Source organism: Dipteris shenzhenensis, chromosome 10 (genome assembly GCF_047967505.1).
Source record: "Dipteris shenzhenensis isolate YYH24624 ecotype China chromosome 10, Dip_SZ_1.0, whole genome shotgun sequence".
Lineage (NCBI taxonomy): Eukaryota > Viridiplantae > Streptophyta > Polypodiopsida > Gleicheniales > Dipteridaceae > Dipteris > Dipteris shenzhenensis.
In genome coordinates this window covers 31,221,816-31,241,746 of record NC_141605.1, presented here as the reverse complement: position 1 = coordinate 31,241,746, position 19,931 = coordinate 31,221,816, and the positions used below count along the sequence as shown (strand labels likewise).

General features: G+C 39.7%; 1 protein-coding gene across 1 annotated transcript in view; it reads left to right on the top strand.

Moving 5' to 3' along the window:
* The window catches only part of LOC147897691 (dehydrogenase/reductase SDR family member FEY-like), a 38,746-nt gene extending 19,760 nt beyond the window's left edge, over nucleotides 1-18,986 (top strand). The window contains exon 8 of the mRNA XM_087380095.1: nucleotides 18,700-18,986. Coding sequence (XP_087236221.1) covers nucleotides 18,700-18,986 — 287 coding nt within the window. The remainder of the gene's footprint in view (nucleotides 1-18,699) is intronic.
* The last annotated feature ends 945 nt before the right edge of the window (nucleotides 18,987-19,931 follow it).

Below are 19,931 nucleotides of genomic sequence, written 5' to 3'. Positions count from 1 at the left end.
TCATTGAGATTAATCCTCAGGCAAGACTTACAATAGGCCGTGGTAAGCATCACATCTGGATGATTCAAGGGATGATTCAAGAGCGTATGTTTTCAGCAGTAGGTATTTGTAGATGCAATCAAATTTTTTTCAGACGATGGCCCTCCATTTGATCTCCTACAGCATCAATAGGACAGAGTGTGTGAGTGTGCATTTCACTTAGCTCCTAATTGGATTTAGAGGTCTTTGCTCAAGGAGATTCCATTATACAGTAGGGAGATAAGGATCTATATCTTGAGTGCTCATACCTTGGCCCATCAATAGCAAAGGGGCCTTTTGGAGACACCTTACATGTCGTTCGTCCATTGTGGAGCCCTAGATTATTGGAGACAATAGCATAGGAGTTTGTAGAGGACAAAGCTTGGAGTATCCTCTTTGTTAGAGATCCATCTTGTTGAGAGAGTATTTTGGGAACCAGTTATTTTCCCATCCAGAAAGTAGACCCTTGGTGTAAGCTAGAGCAAAAATGCGAGCTAGAGTTTTCTTGGACTATAGGCATCCTTTTTATTCTTTTGAACACCATAGACATGATGCTCTTTGGGAGCGACTTGCTTCTACATTGATGATTAAGATCAGCCTCGGCTAATAAAAGAGGAGGTTCTATTGGGATAGTGGAAAGGACAACTATGCTTGAGCGCTCACCCATAGTCCTTTGTTTGGAGAAGATGCGGTTGAGATTTCCCATAGGGTAGTGTGGATTCTTAACTCATTTTACCGAGAGAGAGAGAGAGAGAGAGAGAGAGAGAGAGAGAGAGTTTAGGAATCATTGCTTTTTGGAATCAACAAAGCCCCCAAGATAGGTTGGACTTGTGGACATCCATGGCCATTTGAGGAAGCCTCCCATGACTAGGTGCTCAAGCATCATAGGCCCTAAAGTAAAAGGAGAGGCCACTCGAGGAGAGACTTGAACATTGCTTGGGTCTACTCTCCCAAACAATAGGAGTCTGGTTGCTACTCCTTGAGTTGCTCTATGAAGGCACCCATGACATTTGTGCCTTGCTTTGCTGGCAGACAATGATATATCCTAGGCAAAAAGGTGTGTCTAAGCATTGTTGTTTGGAATGATGCAAAGCATAGTCTCATTGGGAAAGCTTATCCTTCATGGGATTTCTCTAGAGACTAAGCCTTGGAATCTTTTGTTGTAGCATCGCCTCTTGAGAAATTGCCTTAGATATAGTTGGCAGCCCTTACACATACATTTGTCTTGCCTTTCTCATATGGAAGGACTCATTGACGAATTGGAGCGTGATGAGAATTTAGAGGTACCTCCAAAAACGATTATCCTAAACTAGTGAAAAGAGAGCTCAATTAGTAGCCATTAATTTGCCATACAAAGGTTTGAGACTCAAAGTGGGAGATGTTGGGGGACCACAAGCCCATTGGGTGGGTTCAGTGGGGCAATGAGCCTAGCTATCTCTTTGAGACTCTTAAAATATGATTCACATTGAGACAACATCTGATGAGTCAATTTTCAGTGTTTCATACCTGAGAAGAGTGGGTTGTAGATTTAAGCTATTCTTCCACAGGCTTGAATGGTGGGACTATATTGCAATAGCATGAGCCACTTGTGCATGGGAAAAGGCTTAATGAATGTTTGGTTGGAGAGTGGTTATACCTTGAGCTTGATTTAGGAGCACAGTTAGGAAGGCTCTAGGAGGACATTAAAGTGCCATGCATGTTTCTGCAAGGATTTGCTTATGATAAAGTGGAGAGAGAGAGAGAGAGAGAGAGGAGTGCACATGATATAGCTACCTAAACACTATGTTGTATTGGACATAATCATGAATATATACATGAGAACTCGTTAGGGTCACGATTAGGGTTTGCTTGCATTAATACACACTGTTCTTCATACGGTCATCTTTTGATCGACCAATTTTTTATCCAAGCGAGCATCTTACTTTTTGGCTTTTTTTTCTCTTCCCTTAAGCTTATTTTTTGGGCTTTGTTCCCAAACATCGATGTACAGGATCACATAAGTCATACTCATTGTAATGGCTTCCACTACGTAGTCACTGTGCTCACACATGCACATATTATCTGATTCTTTTTAGTTCCTTTTCAGTTTGGATGCTATCATATGCACCAAATGAAATCCACAAAAAGGTCTTGTACATGCATCCTCTACTTACCCAGTGCAATTTAAGAGGTGGTATTAAGAATGATGTAAATTGCACCATCTAGATAGGGCATTATGCAAAATATGTCAAAGCTAAACATGTCATGTATCATCATGGACTATGTAGCTACTTTGTAGAAGAGGCATCCAGATGTGAAGCTAGTCGATGTAGCCATGAAGATGTGACCGATAGATTGTGACATACAAGAGTGCCACCAATGCAAAAGAGCTAACAACAATATTAAAAGTATGCTATAGTAGATTAATCTTTGTCATATGGTGTAGGGACATAGTCGGTGTGGACAGAGTGGTCTAATGGCTGCAAAAAAGCTGGGGCCATAGGTGCAAGTGTGATACTCTGCTCTGTTGAATAAGAGGCCCAAAAAACTAACAAGGCATGGTGGCCTCTCAAACCTATACTCAACTGTCATAAGCTAAAGGTGATGTGATGTGTGCATGGATAAACATCCGTCGACATGGAATATATCATCTATCAGAGAACTCAAGGTGTGAAGCTGTGAATCTTGAAATACAACTCAGAGAACATAAGATATCCCTGAGGCATATGATGTGCCAAATGCTGATGTCGGGTATCCGCATCTAATGTGACTGTAGATGGAGTCAAATCCATGCATGAATGTGATGGCTATTTATCATTGGATCATACTGTGCTGAGGTAGATGGGAAAGCATTATGTTGAGGGCATAACATCAAATATCCCTCATGCTGAGGGCTTACTGTCAAATGTGCCTCAAGTTGAGGGCTTACCATCAAATGTGCATGATCAAAAAGTGTAGGCTGATCCATATTAATGTATGAAACATCTGTATATAATCTATCAAGACCATTGATGCCCAAGTCTACATCATAAACTGGAACATATCCTTTGGCAATAAAAGGTCAAATTAGGTTCTCTTTCCACTCATGTATCTCATCTAGAGTCATGACTGGTGTATCATTAACCATGTGTTGTAAAGAGCTCCATACTGGAGGTAGTCTGGTGGTCTGTGAAAGAGGCTTACTCGTGTACCGACAAGGGTGTCTGCCCATGAGAACATCATATGAGAGCTGCCACTGGGGTCTTATGCTCGAGATGCCACTAGGAGCTTACACTAAACTAGTAAATCTGTGAACCAAGTCATGTCAACTGTGTGCGAAGGGTCAAGTTTGTAGTGAAGTGATGACGACTGTTTGTCGGGAGTAGTCAAGAGAGGTTGTAGAAGGCTGATGTATGTGTGCAGGAACCAATGAAAAATATACTCAAAAGTATGATTGTACATGTGTGGCATGTGAATGCAAGATGTATGCCAAAATCCTTAATCCAAGAGTAAGATGACTGCCAGTTGCACAAAATGTGATGAACTGCCAAATGCCAAGAGTATTGAATTGGTATTAGATGTGCGAATGTGCATTCCAATAATAGAATTGAATGGATTGACATCACTAGGAACTAATCGGGTACTATGGAAATGGCTTACTTGGCTTGGTGGAGTTCAATCTCCTCTACGGATGAGCTAGTCTATAGCTCGACTACACGTGGATCATAAAAATGCAGTAAAATTAAGTTTAGTTCATTCTTTCTTATATGCTAAGTGGTTGCAATGGATTAGGAGGTGGTATCAATGAAGATGATGGAATTATGTTGACTTGTACATAAGTCAAAGTACAGATCTATGGTGCTCATCCCATAGAGCACAGTTTGTTGAGTATTTTTTCTTTGTACAGCTCCTCCAAATTCCACTTGGATCAAAAGTAATGGCTCTCAGAAGAATAGCCAAACTTTGATCATAAGAGAGTGGTCAAAATGATGAGGTGGCACATGTGATGACATGGCACTGTGTTCACATGCTGATTATAATAATGTGCCTATGTGGCACTATCTAATGATGTGGATTGGTTGACCTGGCATGCTGCTATTGTGGCACTATTGAAGTAGCGATTGATGACGTGGTAATTTGGATCAATGATGTGGATATGCTAAAATGGCATTACCACGTGTCATGATGACATGGCATCTAGATTAGTTTGTTGATGTGGCATGGTTGACTAGGTAGATGATGTAGGATTGCCATGTGGACAGTTAATGTGGTAGGCAATGAGGTGGCAAGTGACATGGAGGTGATAATGTGGTAGCTATGAGTATCTATGATGATGTGGTAGATAAGGCTACCACATGGTCACCAGCATCATACAAATCACTCAACCAGGGTCAAGTTGACTTGACCTTTGTTTGGCCTTATCTGCCACGTGACAGAGAGATGGCAATTGAGAGAACTATAGAGAGAAGCCTGTGGAAAGCTCTGTGTAGGGCGAGGCGATGATGAAGAGGAGAAAATGATGGAGATGGTGACAGCAGGCTGAAATCACCAGAAGAAGAGTTACCCATCCCGGCTACCCGATCTCCTCTACCTCCCTTCATGCCTCTGCTCTACTCCTCTAGTGAGCTCTCTTTGCCTTCTACACTCTAATCTTCACCCATGCCTCCGATTGCATAGCTCCACCACCTCCTTGATGGCTCCTTTGTGTGTAGGTTGTGAGGAGTCACTTAGCTTCATGCATGGCCACCTAAGCTATTGCGCCTTTTCTTTGTGTGGCCCTTTGTTGCATTATCTCTTATGCACATAGCTCTTGTTGCTTGTTCAAGTTTCTCATGGGACCATGCTGGAGGTGCTCTGATTGATGTTGACTGGGTTGTGCTTGCTTATAGCAATTGGCTGCTCTTGTTTGAAGCTTCTGGAAGTCAGCCGCATGTCCTCGGTTGCTCTTGTTTGAAGCTTATGGAAGTCATTGTGTGTCCTCAGTTGCTCTTTTTGGATGAACGAACCTTCCACGTGCTGCTAGTTAGTGTGGCTTGTGTTTGTGATGTGCTACGTCTATAGATTCGGTGTGGAGAGTTCAAGCGGAGATTGCTTTGAATGTTGCTGAGCATCTATAGAGGCTATTGAGAGTTGTTGATGAAGGAGTCGTGGAAGGCATTTTTTGTCCATGTAGCTGTAGTGGTTGCTGGTTGAGTGAGTCGCCATGCGGTTGACGGTGGCGGTGCTGAGAGTCATTGCCAACTAGTCATTAGCTTTTGATGCTTGTCGTAGAGGCTCATAGGAGGATGCATATGATGCTAATGAGGGATAAGAACAATTTTGTTAGGGTTTGTCTCTAATGACGCATATATATATGAGAACCCACTTAAGGTTAGGGTTTGTCTCTAATGCCCTATCTGAATGGTGCAATTTACATCATTCTTAATAGCTTACTTGTACCTTTTATATTTTTATGAATTGAGGAATGTGTTGTATGTATAGTCCCATGCACTGCTCCAACTCGGTTACCTTATATAATGAGCTAGAACACTAAGAAATAGACTAGAAATAGTTGGCCTTTTCCCTTTTTTAAGGCTCTGACAAACACCTGACCATTGTATGAAATTTTGCAAGCATAATGAAGATGTTCTTTTTTTGGTATATTTTTGTAGATAAATAAATGAATAAACTGCTTACTACTAAAAGATCTTTTCTCTCCTCTCACCGTCCTTCCTTTTGCTACCCCTACTACCTTCCACTCCATGACCTAGCCTCACCTCTCCAACTGCTCTCAACTGACTGATTGAAGGCTTACTTGTATTCTACATCCTCTCTATCTCTCAAGTCCCTTTTCATCTTAGTCTTATAAAGAATAGGTCGAGATGGGATGCGTATAAACATGATCACATACACTAACATGAAATGTGGAGGAGAGAGACACCCTAATTGACTAACTGTACACTAGCTTCATTATGAAAAAAAAACCATTTATATTCAAGATTGAAATATGCTTAAGGACTCTTCACACATGTATACTCCTTTAAGGACTCTTTTTCCATTTTCCATTTACTTATGCACAAGTTTGATCTTGAGATTGCTCCTTAAAACCTTTCGTCAAGGTCATCATCATGAAGTTGACCTACCCTCAAGATAATGAATAAGGGGCTGAAGGACTGATCATTACAATTCACTTACTAGACCTTAATGCTATGTTGTCCTTGTGAGTCAATCCAAGATCTTCTTGACGATTTGGAAATCTCTTTTCCAAGTGATTTGGTAAAGATGTCTCCAACATTATCTTTGCTAGCACATTGTTACAATATGATGTATCCAACTAGTAGTCTGCCCCTAAGAAAATGCTCTACTTGGCTGTTGATTGATATACTAGATTCTTTACTAATGCTTGTGTTGACTCGTCATCATGGTATATTATTGTTGGTTTGGTCTCATCAAAATAATGTCTTTGATAAAAAGTGTTCTCAACTTAATTCGTATTGTCCTATGGTTGGACCACAATATTCTTCTTCTCCTAATGATAGAAGCAACTCATTATTTGTTTGATAGCCATGAGATAACACCTTGTGCTAAGCACAAAACATAGCCTTATGTTGGTTTCTACTATCATGATCACCTAGTACATAGTTATTGTCACACATCCATGCAACATTGCGTGATTTCCTCCATATTCTATGCCAAATTGCTTTGTTTCTCTTATGTATCCTAGAATCCTTTTACTCATATTTCTTTGTATCTCCTTGGCCGTGATATGTAGTTTGCTTAAGTACGTAGTCATTGTTACATATATGAGAGATACAATTAATTTTTTGTAACACCTTTCATTCATTGTTGTCTTTTCTTCTTCTTTTGTTAGATTCAAATGTTGTTACATTCGAACCACCGCAACTTGGAATTGCTGCAAATTTTGTTCCATGGCTATTGTCGCAACTTTGCAATCCTACATATGAAACTTTTTGAGTAAAGTATCCTCATATTTGTGTTGACTAATGAAAGTCAATGTTGAAGTTAAATACACCCTCCATAGATTCATATAAAGTGATCATATTTGATAACTATTTATTTTATTCCTTCAATGATATATACTCCATATAAGTCAATCCATTTAGAAAATGCCCTTCCCTACTCAAATGTGCTATGTCACATGTTTAAAGAGTGACCTTCTTGGATACAAGTATATCACATTAGATACCTTAACTATATTCAATTTTCTAAGCATGACATCTTACACATTGATCTGATCATAGACATAGTTATCCTTTTATTCTTATCTTGCTTGCACTTTTCTAACATTACGGTTGATATGGGGATCTTTTGTTTGAATTGGGATTGTTATAATAACATATATCCCCATGGTATTGGAGAAGAGGAATTATTTTCATTATGTATTTCCATATACCATAATGCTCACTATCAAGCATTGTTGAAGATATGAAAACAATATTACTTTATATTGACTAGATAATAGTGTCAAATACATCTAATGTTTTAATCTTACACTTAAAATGGCATCTAAAAACAATCAAATCTACTTGAAAATAGTGCAAAAATATTAATTTATATACTTTGTTCATACCTCCTAATGGTTTCCACCTAATTATTTTTATAGTTTGTTGATCTAGACTTTCTATCTACCTATTCTAAAGGTCCTTAATCTCGTTCCAAAATTATAACTTGATTAATGCCAAACCTAATTAAGTAATCTTTTATTTTTAAATAGAGGAATTCAATAGATTTCTTAGGTGAAATGATGGAGATAGCCCAATTTAGCTAAGGCCAAAGGGATAAATCATAACTTCAAAATTGCACCCAAAAGAGAGATTTGAACTCACTCAAGGCATCCTTTCATCCACTGATAGGATCTTTCTACTAGGCTACATGAGATGTTGTGGAAATTTTATTATAAAAGGGTTTTAAATCCTTTCCCTCATTAATAAGAAGAGAGGGAATCCCTTCCCTCACTAATTGAGAGACATCTTCATTATTCACTCTCCTCTTTACCAGCCCCCCTTCTCCCTTGCCTTTACCACCCCTTGCCTCCTTAATTTGTACTAATCAATGCATATTGTAATTCCCTTCAATTGTGGGTATATATTTGAAAATAATTCCAAAGTTTTTCTTTGGATACTCTTGAAATATAGATCAAAACTGGGTCGAAACAACGTTAATATGATCCTTTTATGAAAAGTTAAAGATGGAAAAATTCAACCTGAACATTGGTGTCAATATTATGGAATCTTTGAACTAACTTATTAATTAAATAACTAACTATTTAACTACACACACACACACACACACACACACACGCACGCACGCACGCACGCACGCATGCACGCATGCATGCATGTGCAAAAAATGACTTGTAGAATGCCTTGGAAAACTTTGAAAAATTTTTAACTTGAGAAACGTGGATTTGAGAACTTTTAAAAAATACATTTACAAGTTTAATGAATGTGAGGCTTACTATAATGTTTGAAAATTTTTGCATTGGTACCTTTCACTAGAGAGGCCTTAATGATTTTGAGAGGGGAATTGATGCAAAAGCTAATGGCAAACAAGAATACAATATATAGTTTAAGCTTAAGTTAACTTTTTTTAAGCTAATGGCAAACAAGAATACAATATATAGTTCAAGCTTAAGTTAACTTTTTTTTAAATCCCTTGGCGAGGCTTAAAAAGGCTAGTTGTGGGGTTGCCTTTGAGAGGCTTTGGAATGGAGGACTTGGAAGCTTTAGCTAAGGCTTAGAGGTCTTAGCATGGAGGGACCTTGAATATTGATGATAGTTTGGATGTATGTATGAGTGGATATTGGGATCTTGAATACTTATGCCTCCCCCTTATAGGTGGTAGAGGGGCCCTTTTTGTCATTATCTCATAGTCTTACCTTGGTTAATAGGAGGCAAATTTAACATGTCTTGCTTGTCCTTAGAAAAGGAGGCGTGATGCTCTAATGGAGTGGATAAATTGCTTTAATAATGGGGATTGGGTCATGTAGAGGGGAGCTTCAATGTGAATCTTAGCAAGTGTAACAATGCGTAATGGGAGCATTTGTGACTAAGGCGGTGTAGTAAGGAGTATGAATCCTATACTCATTTGGAGAAACAAGATCCCCTCTTTCAAGTTACAATGTGATTGTAGAGGCTATATAAAGGAGTAGTATTACCAGCTAGGAGTAGGCATTGACTTCGTACATTGGTGCAACAAGGGCTTATGATGTCTTACATTTTTTCAAAAACCAAAGGTTCTAGATTTGAAGGGACACCACTCTTGTGACGTTAGGTTGAGAAGGGAGCGATTGATTTGAATTCCTAGGAGATCCTAGAGATGACTAATTCTTTGTACATCCATTTTCTTGGGGCATAAGAGTCTACCCTTAAGGTAGAGATGTCAAAATAAGAAGTTTGAATCCAAGTCCCTAGGATGGCTTTGGATAGCACAATGAGCTGATTGGAGTCCCCAAAAAATAAAGTTTCTTTATAGACATTATAGCGTGAACAAGATCCAACTTCATTTTCTAGGCCATAAATAGACGTACTTGAAGAATAGAAGCATGCTATATCTACCTAGGACCTTAAATGCACTGTGATACTGTGAGTTTAAGTTAAGGGGCTCAAGTCTTTGAGGACATAAATCCTTACATGCATTGGGAAGTCTATTAGGGTTTGTTTTAGTACCTTGCTTAATAAAAAAGGGAGTTGATACTTATAACAAAGGCATGGACTTACTACTTGTGCTAATAATCATGGAGCATGCACATGCTTTCTATGAGTCCTTAGGGCTTAGATACTCTCCAAGTAGAGACTTGGTGGTGTGGGATTTTAGGCTTACTACTTAAATGAATTCACCTTAATGATTCATGAAGTTTTTAAGATCAAAGTTATGGAGAATTTTTGAAACATAACACAAGCTTCAAAGGAAAGAAGGTGTACTGTGACATGAAGTTGGGGGTAATAAACTTCACGCACCTCTTCACTTCCTGCTGCTTTCGAACTGACAGCCAAAGATATTTATCATTGAGAATGGGACATTAGAAAACAAACTTTTATGCCAAGATACCACACCATACTTTCCTCCCTCAGATGAGAATGAAGATGGTAACATCCCAAGTGATGTTGTAATCAAGCATAGGGAGAAGGAAAGGATCAGCAGAGGCCATAATCTCAGCGAGCCGATCTGCGTCGAAAAGAAGAGCGATACGTTGTTGAAAGAAGATCTTGCGGCTCAACATGACATGAACTGATATATATCGAGGAGTTTGAAGGGGCTGATTAGGTCGGATGGGTAGATTCCGAGGAAACATTGCACCTCCTTCATAGACACCTTTACACTTAGCTCAAAACACTCTACAAACTGTCATTAGACACAGAGGCCTATAACTTTCAGTAGAGACATGATATCAGAGATTCAAGCACACAAAGAGATGCGCCTTGAGATGGGCTTCGCGTTGATATAAGTTTCATTGAAAACAGATAGACGATTGAAGCGATATGGACAGTTTACTGAAAGGGGATAAAAACTGTCATGAAAACAGACACTGTCAAACACAGAGACTCATAACTTTTTGCAGTAGTATCTGATTCAAGATCTGATTACATAGAAACATGCGCTTTGAAGAGAGCTTCGCGCTGATATAAATTTCATTACAATCAGACTATCGAGCAAAAAGTTATGAGCAAAACACTAACAGGGGGTCAAACTGTCATGAAAACTACCCTCCACTCAGGCTAATTTCGCCTGAGCAGGATGCTCCCTCAAGACTCCACCTTCATCAACGATCCACCCCTCATAGATTTTGCCTAGAAGAGGGGAAGAAGTTTACATAGTGGCTCGAGAAACAAATGGACCATGTGTGCACAGTGAGCAGCCGAATAGAAAGAACTTTTAAGGCTTTGAAAGAAAGAAAAGGGAAGAGACACTCAAGAGAGAGAGAACCTGAAGTGACCTTCATTACAAATAGAGTGAGAATCCACTTCAACACTATAAACACAAGGGAGAAGAAGAGGTTTCATACATACAAGAGGGAGCGGAAGCTCCAAGACTACTCATAGAGAGAGAATAAATTAGAGAGAAATGGACTCAAGAGTCTACATAAGAGAATATCTACAAGAGGGAGAGAAGGCTCATGGAAGAGGCTTGGGGAGACTAGAGCTACAGCAACATGAGGCCTAATGGTGGAAGAGATTGATGAACAAGGGAGAGGAGGGCTCCTTTTATAGAGATTTTGTTACCCTCCTTCACCCATTTATAATTGCTGCCTGTAGATTCCTTTCCCCATCAATCACCTAAGCACGTATGTCACCATCCATGTCCTTTTTGGCTACTCTTGCCATGTGTCCCATCAAAAGATGCTCAAGACTTTTAAAATATTGAGAAAGTCAAGAGTCTCCCCACATGGAGCCCATAGGGCCCTCTCTTTTTCACATGTCCACATCCTCCTTATTCCACATAGGAGTTCTAGAAGGATTCCTCTTGACTTCACACTCCTCCACATGCCTTCCACACGCTTGGCATGTGGCCTCTCTGATATTATTGGAACACATGGACATGAGCCCACCTCTTTATATGACTCACTCTCCCTATTTTCTAAAAACTCTATAATATCCAATACACAAATAACTCTCACCCCATACCAAGGTATTTATAATTCATACTATGGTATTTACAATGAGCCATTCCACTCATCCTCTCCATCCCATATAATATCATAGAAAATAGAAATAAGTGAGAGCCGCTAGGCTATCACTTGATACTCAAACTCTTATCAAACATAGAGAAAAACAATATCAATGCCAAGTTAAAAATATCAATTTTTGGCGTCACATCTTGCCCCCCCCAGCAGATCCTCTCTAGTACTACAGAGAGGGTCTGCTGGCCCTCAAGGTGGTCGAGCATAGAAGCATTTATGGTGATACTCATTGGTGCGTCCGGGTAGATTCCGAGGAAACATTGCACCTCCTTCATAGACACCTTTACACTTAGCTCAAAACACTCTACAAACTATCATTAGACACAGAGGCCTATAACTTTCAGTAGAGACACGATATCAGAGATTTAAGCACACAAAGAGATGCGCCTTGAGATGGGCTTCGTGTTGATATAAGTTTCATTGAAAACAGATAAACGGTTGAAGAGATATGAACAGTTTACTGAAAGGGGGTAAAAACTGTCATGAAAACAGAGTGTCAAACACAGAGACTCATAACTTTTTGCAGCAGTATCTGATTCAAGATCTGATTACAGGAACATGCGCCTTGAAGAGAGCTTCGCGCTGATATAAATTTCATTATAATCAGACTACCGAGTAGAAAGTTATGAGCAAAACACTAATAGGGGTCAAACTGTCATGAAAACTACCCTCCACCCAGGCTAATTTAGCCTGAGGAGGATGCTCCCTCAAGACTCCACCTTCATCAACGATCCACCCCTCATAGATTTCGCCTAGAAGAGGGGAAGAAGTTTGACAAAACATGTGTGCCTCAGGATCTATGGAGCACTCTAAGGTGGATGGAACCTATGTGGAAACATGATGAAGAGAGTGCTCATGACATGTATCTCAAGTCAATTAGGTTCCAAGATAGATTAGCTTGGACTCATAAAGAGAATCTTGAGATAGTGCAAAGTGCTTTATTGATATTCCTTCAAATGAACCTCCCTTTTATAGGTGAGGGTACTTACATCCATTTGCTTGCTCACATGTGGGATATCTCCTCCATGCCATGTGGCAGCTTACCCTTTGCTCATACCTTTGCTCTACAAGTGCTCATGGCACCATAACTCTCAACACCTCCCCTTGGTGCCATAATCCTTTGGCTACTGCAAGGTGGTCAGATGTGAGTTACATTCCATCACCTCCCCTTAGTGCATGCATTGCTACTTAAGGTGGTAAAGTGTGGTTTTTACATGTCAATACCTCCCCTGGGTGCTTTCATAGCTACTCTCAGGTGGTCAGGCATGATTTACAAAACATAGGCAAGGTTGGCAAGGTTTTGGTTTCTCAATACATTCCATTGATGTCACCTTTTGGCTTATGGCTTGATGATGACACGTTTGCTTCTTTGCTTGGTGTAGCTACCTGCATGATGCTTTGTTCTTCCATGTGCCTTGATGCTTTGTGTGGATGCCATGCTTCGGGCTATGGTCATCTCATACACTTGTGCTTTTGGCTTGCTTTTTACATCGATGTTTGCATTCATGCTTTGATTTTTCATTTGTTGCAAAGGTCTTACCAATTGATTTCTTTCAATATTGGCAGTGTCTAATTGCATACAATGATTCTGACTTGACAGGCGCGTAGAGCTCAAAAAGACGTTCACTTTTCCTTTTTGGAGCATGTCCAAATTCTTCCTGGATTGCAAGTTATGGCTTGTTGAATCTTTTGTGAAGAAGAGGGGGGCCTTGATGATGTGGCACAGGGATTCACATGCTGAATTCCATACTGTGCTTAGCAGGGGCTCTGTGCTTAGGTGGCACTGTGCCATGTGGCATCCTTTAGACCCACTTGGTTAACCCAAGGTTTACACAAATCTTACCATGGTTTAATTTAACCACACCAAACCTTATCTGCCACGTGGCATAGACTAGAGCACTGACCAAATCAATTAACCCATGGTTGCTTGGAGCTAACCCAGGTCAAAACTTATCTGCCACGTGTCAAAATGTGGTGAAACCTTGGAGAAGGAAGAAAGAAGAGCTTTGAGCCTTCTGCGACGATGGCGACGGAGATCTTCGTGACAGAGATGCATTGGTGACGGACTGCCGGGGCTGGATGCGTGGACTTGGAGCCGTGGCGGATTCTTGGAGAAGCTGCAGTCGGCTATCGTTGTAGCCATAGTTTGTAGAGGCCGTTGAAGCTCGTGAGGCTCTGGAGACAGCGTTGCATTTTCGGAAGGTCGCAAGGAGCTCAGAGGCGTGCTGGAAGGTCGTAGCATGTAGCAGATGATTTGACAAGCAGTAGCATGGCGAATGTAGTGAGGATTCCCCTTGCAACGAAGCCGTTGGGACCCGCCTTGCGTTTGACTGTCTTTAGCACTCCTTTTATGCCTCCCCTCAGCTTGCCAAGCTTTGTTGTCGCAGCCCAAGAGCTATGTGCACAGCCCGTGGCTCTGGTCTTTGAGCTTAGTTGTTGGCTAGGCTGTAGACAGAGAGGCGCTGATGTGGTTTTTGCTGTAGAGTCCGCTTAGAAGGCGCTATGTAGATGCTGTAGTTGCTAAGCTTGCAGAGAGGCACTTGAATAAAAAAGGCACATAAGAGCTCCGTTGAAGGAGATGGCTGATGCGCGCTAAAGTTACGTGAGCAGATTTCGATGGAGCTGGGAGAGGCTTTGCTAGAGTAGCCGGTGCTATGACGTGGGCTGGCAATGGCTGTTGCTGATCCAAGAGCCGCTGTTGGAGCCGAAAGGTGAGTTGAAGGCTTGTAGGAGCATCGTGAGCTCTGGCTATGGTTGCCCACTCAACATGTCTGTGTGATCAGACCTTTGTTTCCACAGGAGGCTGTAAAATGTTTCATCGCCTTGAAATTCCGAGCAAATTTGCGCACTAAGTCCATCGAACTGAGGTCAATCTGCAAAACATGCAAGCACTCTTTTCTCTCACTCGAACGAGGAAGAATTCTCTCACCCGAAGAGATAGAACGAACGGAAGTTGCTATCACTCAATGAACAAAAATCTTCAACTCTCATGGATGGAATTCTCTCAATCTAAAAAACTAAAAACTAACCTAGGAGGAAACATCTGTTCCTAAGGCAAGCCTACAACTAATCTAGGAGACTAGACCTAAGCTCTGATACCATGACAAAACATGTGTGCCTCAGGATCTATGGAGCACTCTAAGGTGGATGGAACCTATGTGGAAACATGATGAAGAGAGTGCTCATGACATGTATCTCAAGTCAATTAGGTTCCAAGATAGATTAGCTTGGACTCATAAAGAGAATCTTGAGATAGTGCAAAGTGCTTTATTGATATTCCTTCAAATGAACCTCCCTTTTATAGGTGAGGGTACTTACATCCATTTGCTTGCTCACATGTGGGATATCTCCTCCATGCCATGTGGCAGCTTACCCTTTGCTCATACCTTTGCTCTACAAGTGCTCATGGCACCATAACTCTCAACAAAGTTTGCATAGTGGCTCGAGAAACAAATGGACCATGTGTGCACAGTGAGCAGCCGAATAGAAAGAACTTTTAAGGCTTTGAAAGAAAGAAAAGGGAAGAGACACTCAAGAGAGAGAGAACCTGAAGTGACCATTACAAATAGAGTGAGAATCCACTTCAACACTACAAACACAAGGGAGAAGAAGAGGTTTCATACATACAAGAGGGAGCGGAAGCTCCAAGACTACTCACAGAGAGAGAATAAACTAGAGAGAGATGGACTCAAGAGTCTACATAAGAGAATATCTACAAGAGGGAGAGAAGGCTCATGGAAGAGGCTTGGGGAGACTAGAGCTACAGCAACATGAGGCCTAATGGTGGAAGAGATTGATGAACAAGGGAGAGGAGGACTCCTTTTATAGAGATTTTGTTACCCTCCTTCACCCATTTATAATTGCTGCCTGTAGATTCCTTTCCCCATCAATCACCTAAGCACGTATGTCACCATCCATGTCCTTTTTGGCTACTCTTGCCATGTGTTCCATCAAAAGATGCTCAAGACTCTTAAAATATTGAGAAAGTCAAGAGTCTCCGCACATGGAGCCCATAGGGACCCTCTCTTTTCCACATGACCACATCCTCCTTATTCCACATAGGAGTTCTAGAAGGATTCCTCTTGACTTCACACTCCTCCACATGCCTTCCACACGCTTGGCATGTGGCCTCTCTTATATTATTGGAACACATGGACATGAGCCCACCTCTTTATATGACTCACTCTCCCTATTTTCTAAAAACTCCATAATATCTAATACACAAATAACTCTCACCCCATACCAAGGTATTTATAATTCATACCTATGGTATTTACAATGAGCCATTCCACTCATCCTCTCCATCCCATACAATATCATAGAAAATAGAAATAAGTGAGAGCCGCTAGGCTATCACTTGATACTCAAACTCTTATCAAACATAGAGAAAAACAATATCAATGCCAAGTTAAAAATATCAATTTTTGGCGTCACAGTACCCATAGCTCACATAGAGGAAAAGAGGGAGTACTACCACATCTGAAAAGTTTCAAAGTGAAGAAGGTGTACCCATAGCTCGCATAAAGGAAAAGAGGGAGTATTACCACATATGAACAGTTTCATAATAATGAGATGATACATATTGGATATCTAGTTCAAATGGTCACATTGCTTCCCTTGAGCTAGGAAATAGGTTGCATGCAAATGTCCCAGAGAAAGGCTAAATGAACTACTAGCTGAACACTATGCCACATGACCCACAAAACACACACTTGGTAGCGCTTTGATAAAAAAGGACTTTGACATGTCAAAGTTATCACACAACCAATAAGTATGCCACACATGACAATGGATTCCTCTTAGACTATACCTTGCCACTTGGCATAGAGCAAGAAAAAATTGCATGCAAGTGGCATCAAGTTGTACAGACAAGTAAGTATGCCACAATGACAACAAAGTGACCATCTTTTGACTCTCAAACTATGCCTTGGTGTTTGGCATAGAGTAGGAAAGCATTACATGCAAGTGGCATCAAGCTATACACACAAGTAGGTGATTGCAATAGTTGAGCAAGCCACAATTTAAATTTCCTAAAAGTTGTACAATTTATGAATACACTTGATGATAGACATAAATCCCATAGGGGATAGGAAATTCCTTGATACATACATAAGGTGTTCACTTAGTTTATCCATGCAATGCCACTTGCGTGCATCAACCCTTAAGAAATAACATCCTACATGAAACATAGGCCATATGAGTAATGCCATCCTACACAACATACATATGGATCTACAATATACACATAGTAGAACCCTCAAGAAATACCATCTTACACAACAAACATAAAGTCCCTTATCCTTTAAATACCGCATCCAATTTTATTTCTAGCATATGGAAAAGCCTAAAAACTTCTCTTAGGGCACCCATGTCTTATAGACATATTTGCATACCAAAGCCTCCTTTGATATATACATTCAGGTAAGGATGGACATAGAACCCTAAGCATATCTCTTAGGCCACAGGTCTTAATTTTATGGCTAAGGAGGAGTGTCTAAGCATGAAAGCAATTCATTAAGGTCAATGGAGAAGAACAATGCTCATGACACATCTACAAGAAAAGTAAAATTATGTGCCTTACATTGATTTGGGATTTCCTTGCTTAGCACACAATGTTAACTTTAGACATTATGTATCGTAGTTTGAAAGAAAGTCATGTAAAAATAATAGAGATGTTCTCATCCACCTTATTAAAAAGGCTATGCAAGCAAACAATGAATATTCCTCTACAAGTTATGACTTCAAGTATAAGTTTCACTCTTCATATTAAAGCACACAAAATTTTTAAGAAATACATTCATTGCTTTGGTACTAGAATAGTTTTCATTTAAGGTTCCCTCATGTAACATTGTGAACTTGTAAAAGCATGGCCAATTCAAAGAGATCCTCATATACTATCTAAGTTTTGTCCAATAACATGTTTTATATGTGGAAAGCATGACCTAGGCAACCACTTTGGACCCTACAAGCTTGATTGTTGTTTTCTTTAGATATGTGTATGTGTGTGTGTGTGTGTGTGTGTGTGTGCGCGCATGTGCGTGCATGCGGCTTCAAACATGTGTGAATGTATACATACATATATGCTTATGCATGCATGTGTGTATGTGTGTATCTATACATCCATCCATACATGCATGCATATATACATATGTATGTATACATCCATCCACCCATACATACATACATGTATACATACATAAAAATATGTGTGTGTACACACACACACGTGCGTGTGCACACATGTGACAAGTTGCATTTTTGAAACTTAGAAAACAAATGTGCATCTATGAAGGTTTGGGAAGAATATATGATTTTCAAACCTCCATTCTCTCCTACCAATTTCAATTAGTTTTGGTGCATGGATGCTTTATTTACACTTTAATTAAGCTATGTTTCTCTATGGTTTAATTTATTTATGCATGTCTTAATTTATTTTATGCATAGACTATGTGCAAGGGGGCTTCCCTAAACGTTTAAGAAAAGATTTGAACCCAAAACCTTTCTTTTCCAACTCGTGAGCCCTACCATCAAGCTACAAAGTAATATTATATTCCCTCTTCCTTGTGATAGTATTATAAAGCATCCTTCCCCTATGCATAGCCTTCATAAGTGGTCCCCCATTCTTTAATGCCCCTCCTTATTTAATTCAACCTCTCCCCTCCCCACACATGAGATTGCCCCTCCCCCTTCCCCCTCTAATTATTGCCCCTCCCTTTCCCCCCTTATTTTAATTCAAGCCTCCCCTCCTTCCCCCCTCCTCAACAAATTAATTAATTAATTGCCCCCAAATTCAATCCAAGGGTGCCTAACATACATACATACATACATACATTTTTATAGACATACATACATATATATAGACATGCACTTATGCACATGTTTGTCTTTTGGGCATTAAAAGTAAATATGTATGTATGAAGACTCAGAATGTCTATAATTTTCAAACCTCCATTGTCTTTAAGATGTGCATATAGTTTGTTAATTGATATCAATGATTGGAATTGAAACATATGATGAAATTTTATTAATGTTTATTGGTGCAGGTGCAAGGAGTGTGCTATTTTGTGCCACAAATTCTCAAGCATTAGAATTAGGAAACATATTACAATTTGAAAGGTGTCGAGTTTGTGCCTTCTTTTCCTTTGATTGCAAGCCTAGAACTTTAACAAAGCGAATGCAAGAATCTCTAAAGGCTTTAAGGGTATGGAATAGGACTTTAGAGCTAATTGGACTTTCAAATGACTTTACGCAAACAAAACTTGAATATGAAGACATTATATCTACTGTTAAGAAGAAACTTTTTGAAGAACATTATGCAAAAAGGTCATAGAGGTTGGGCGTACTGCATATTTGAGAAAGATACCCATAGTTTTTTGTCATTGTTATTAGAATTCACCCATTGTGGAATTTGTAGTTCAATCTCAGATACCTATATCATTTGCATCCTTCCTGTTATAGTTTTTTGTAATGATAATGTTTGTCTTTCCAGTCAACTAGTGAGGGATTATAGAACATGTTAGATATTAACATTAGTGTTTTTCAATACAATTTTAGTAGTCCTAGATGGTGTATGATGTTAAAAGTACTTATCACATTTTGACAAAAGAAGGATAAGTAATATGTGTGTCATTTATATATGGAAAATAAGGGATTATTCCACATGTAATAGGCCTTAAAACACTTCCCATTGAGTTGTTTTGTGAGGGCATTGTTCCTTTGTTAACTTTTCTTGAGTAAGGATTATGTCTATTTTAATCAAGGGATATTGAACAAACCTCATTAGGAAGTGTCGCTTGTCATATTTGCCCTAAATTACCCACTAATACATTTATCATAATAGGAACAAAATGATCATTGATGTGTCACTGGTGCCAATCTCATCTGAATGGCACCAATGCCATTCTCTACAATCTGAATTAGATATTCAATCTCATTTTAGGACCTAGAGCATGGCACTGGTGCCAAATGAATCTCCATTTGCATTTGTGGGGAACAAACATACATGGAGTTTGGTATCAGTGCCATTCTAACCTAGTGAATGGCACTAGTGCCATTTGCTATAATCCATGTGATCAATAGCACTAGTGCCATTATGTACAACATCTGATTTTTTGTAGAATTGAGCATGGCATTGGTGCCATTCTCCTCAATCATATGTTGTGTAGAATGGCATTGGTGATGCTATGGAGAATGGCATTAGTGATGTTGTGGAGAATGGAAATAATGCCATTCTTTGCAATCCATGCGATGAATGGCATTGGTTCCATTCTCCACA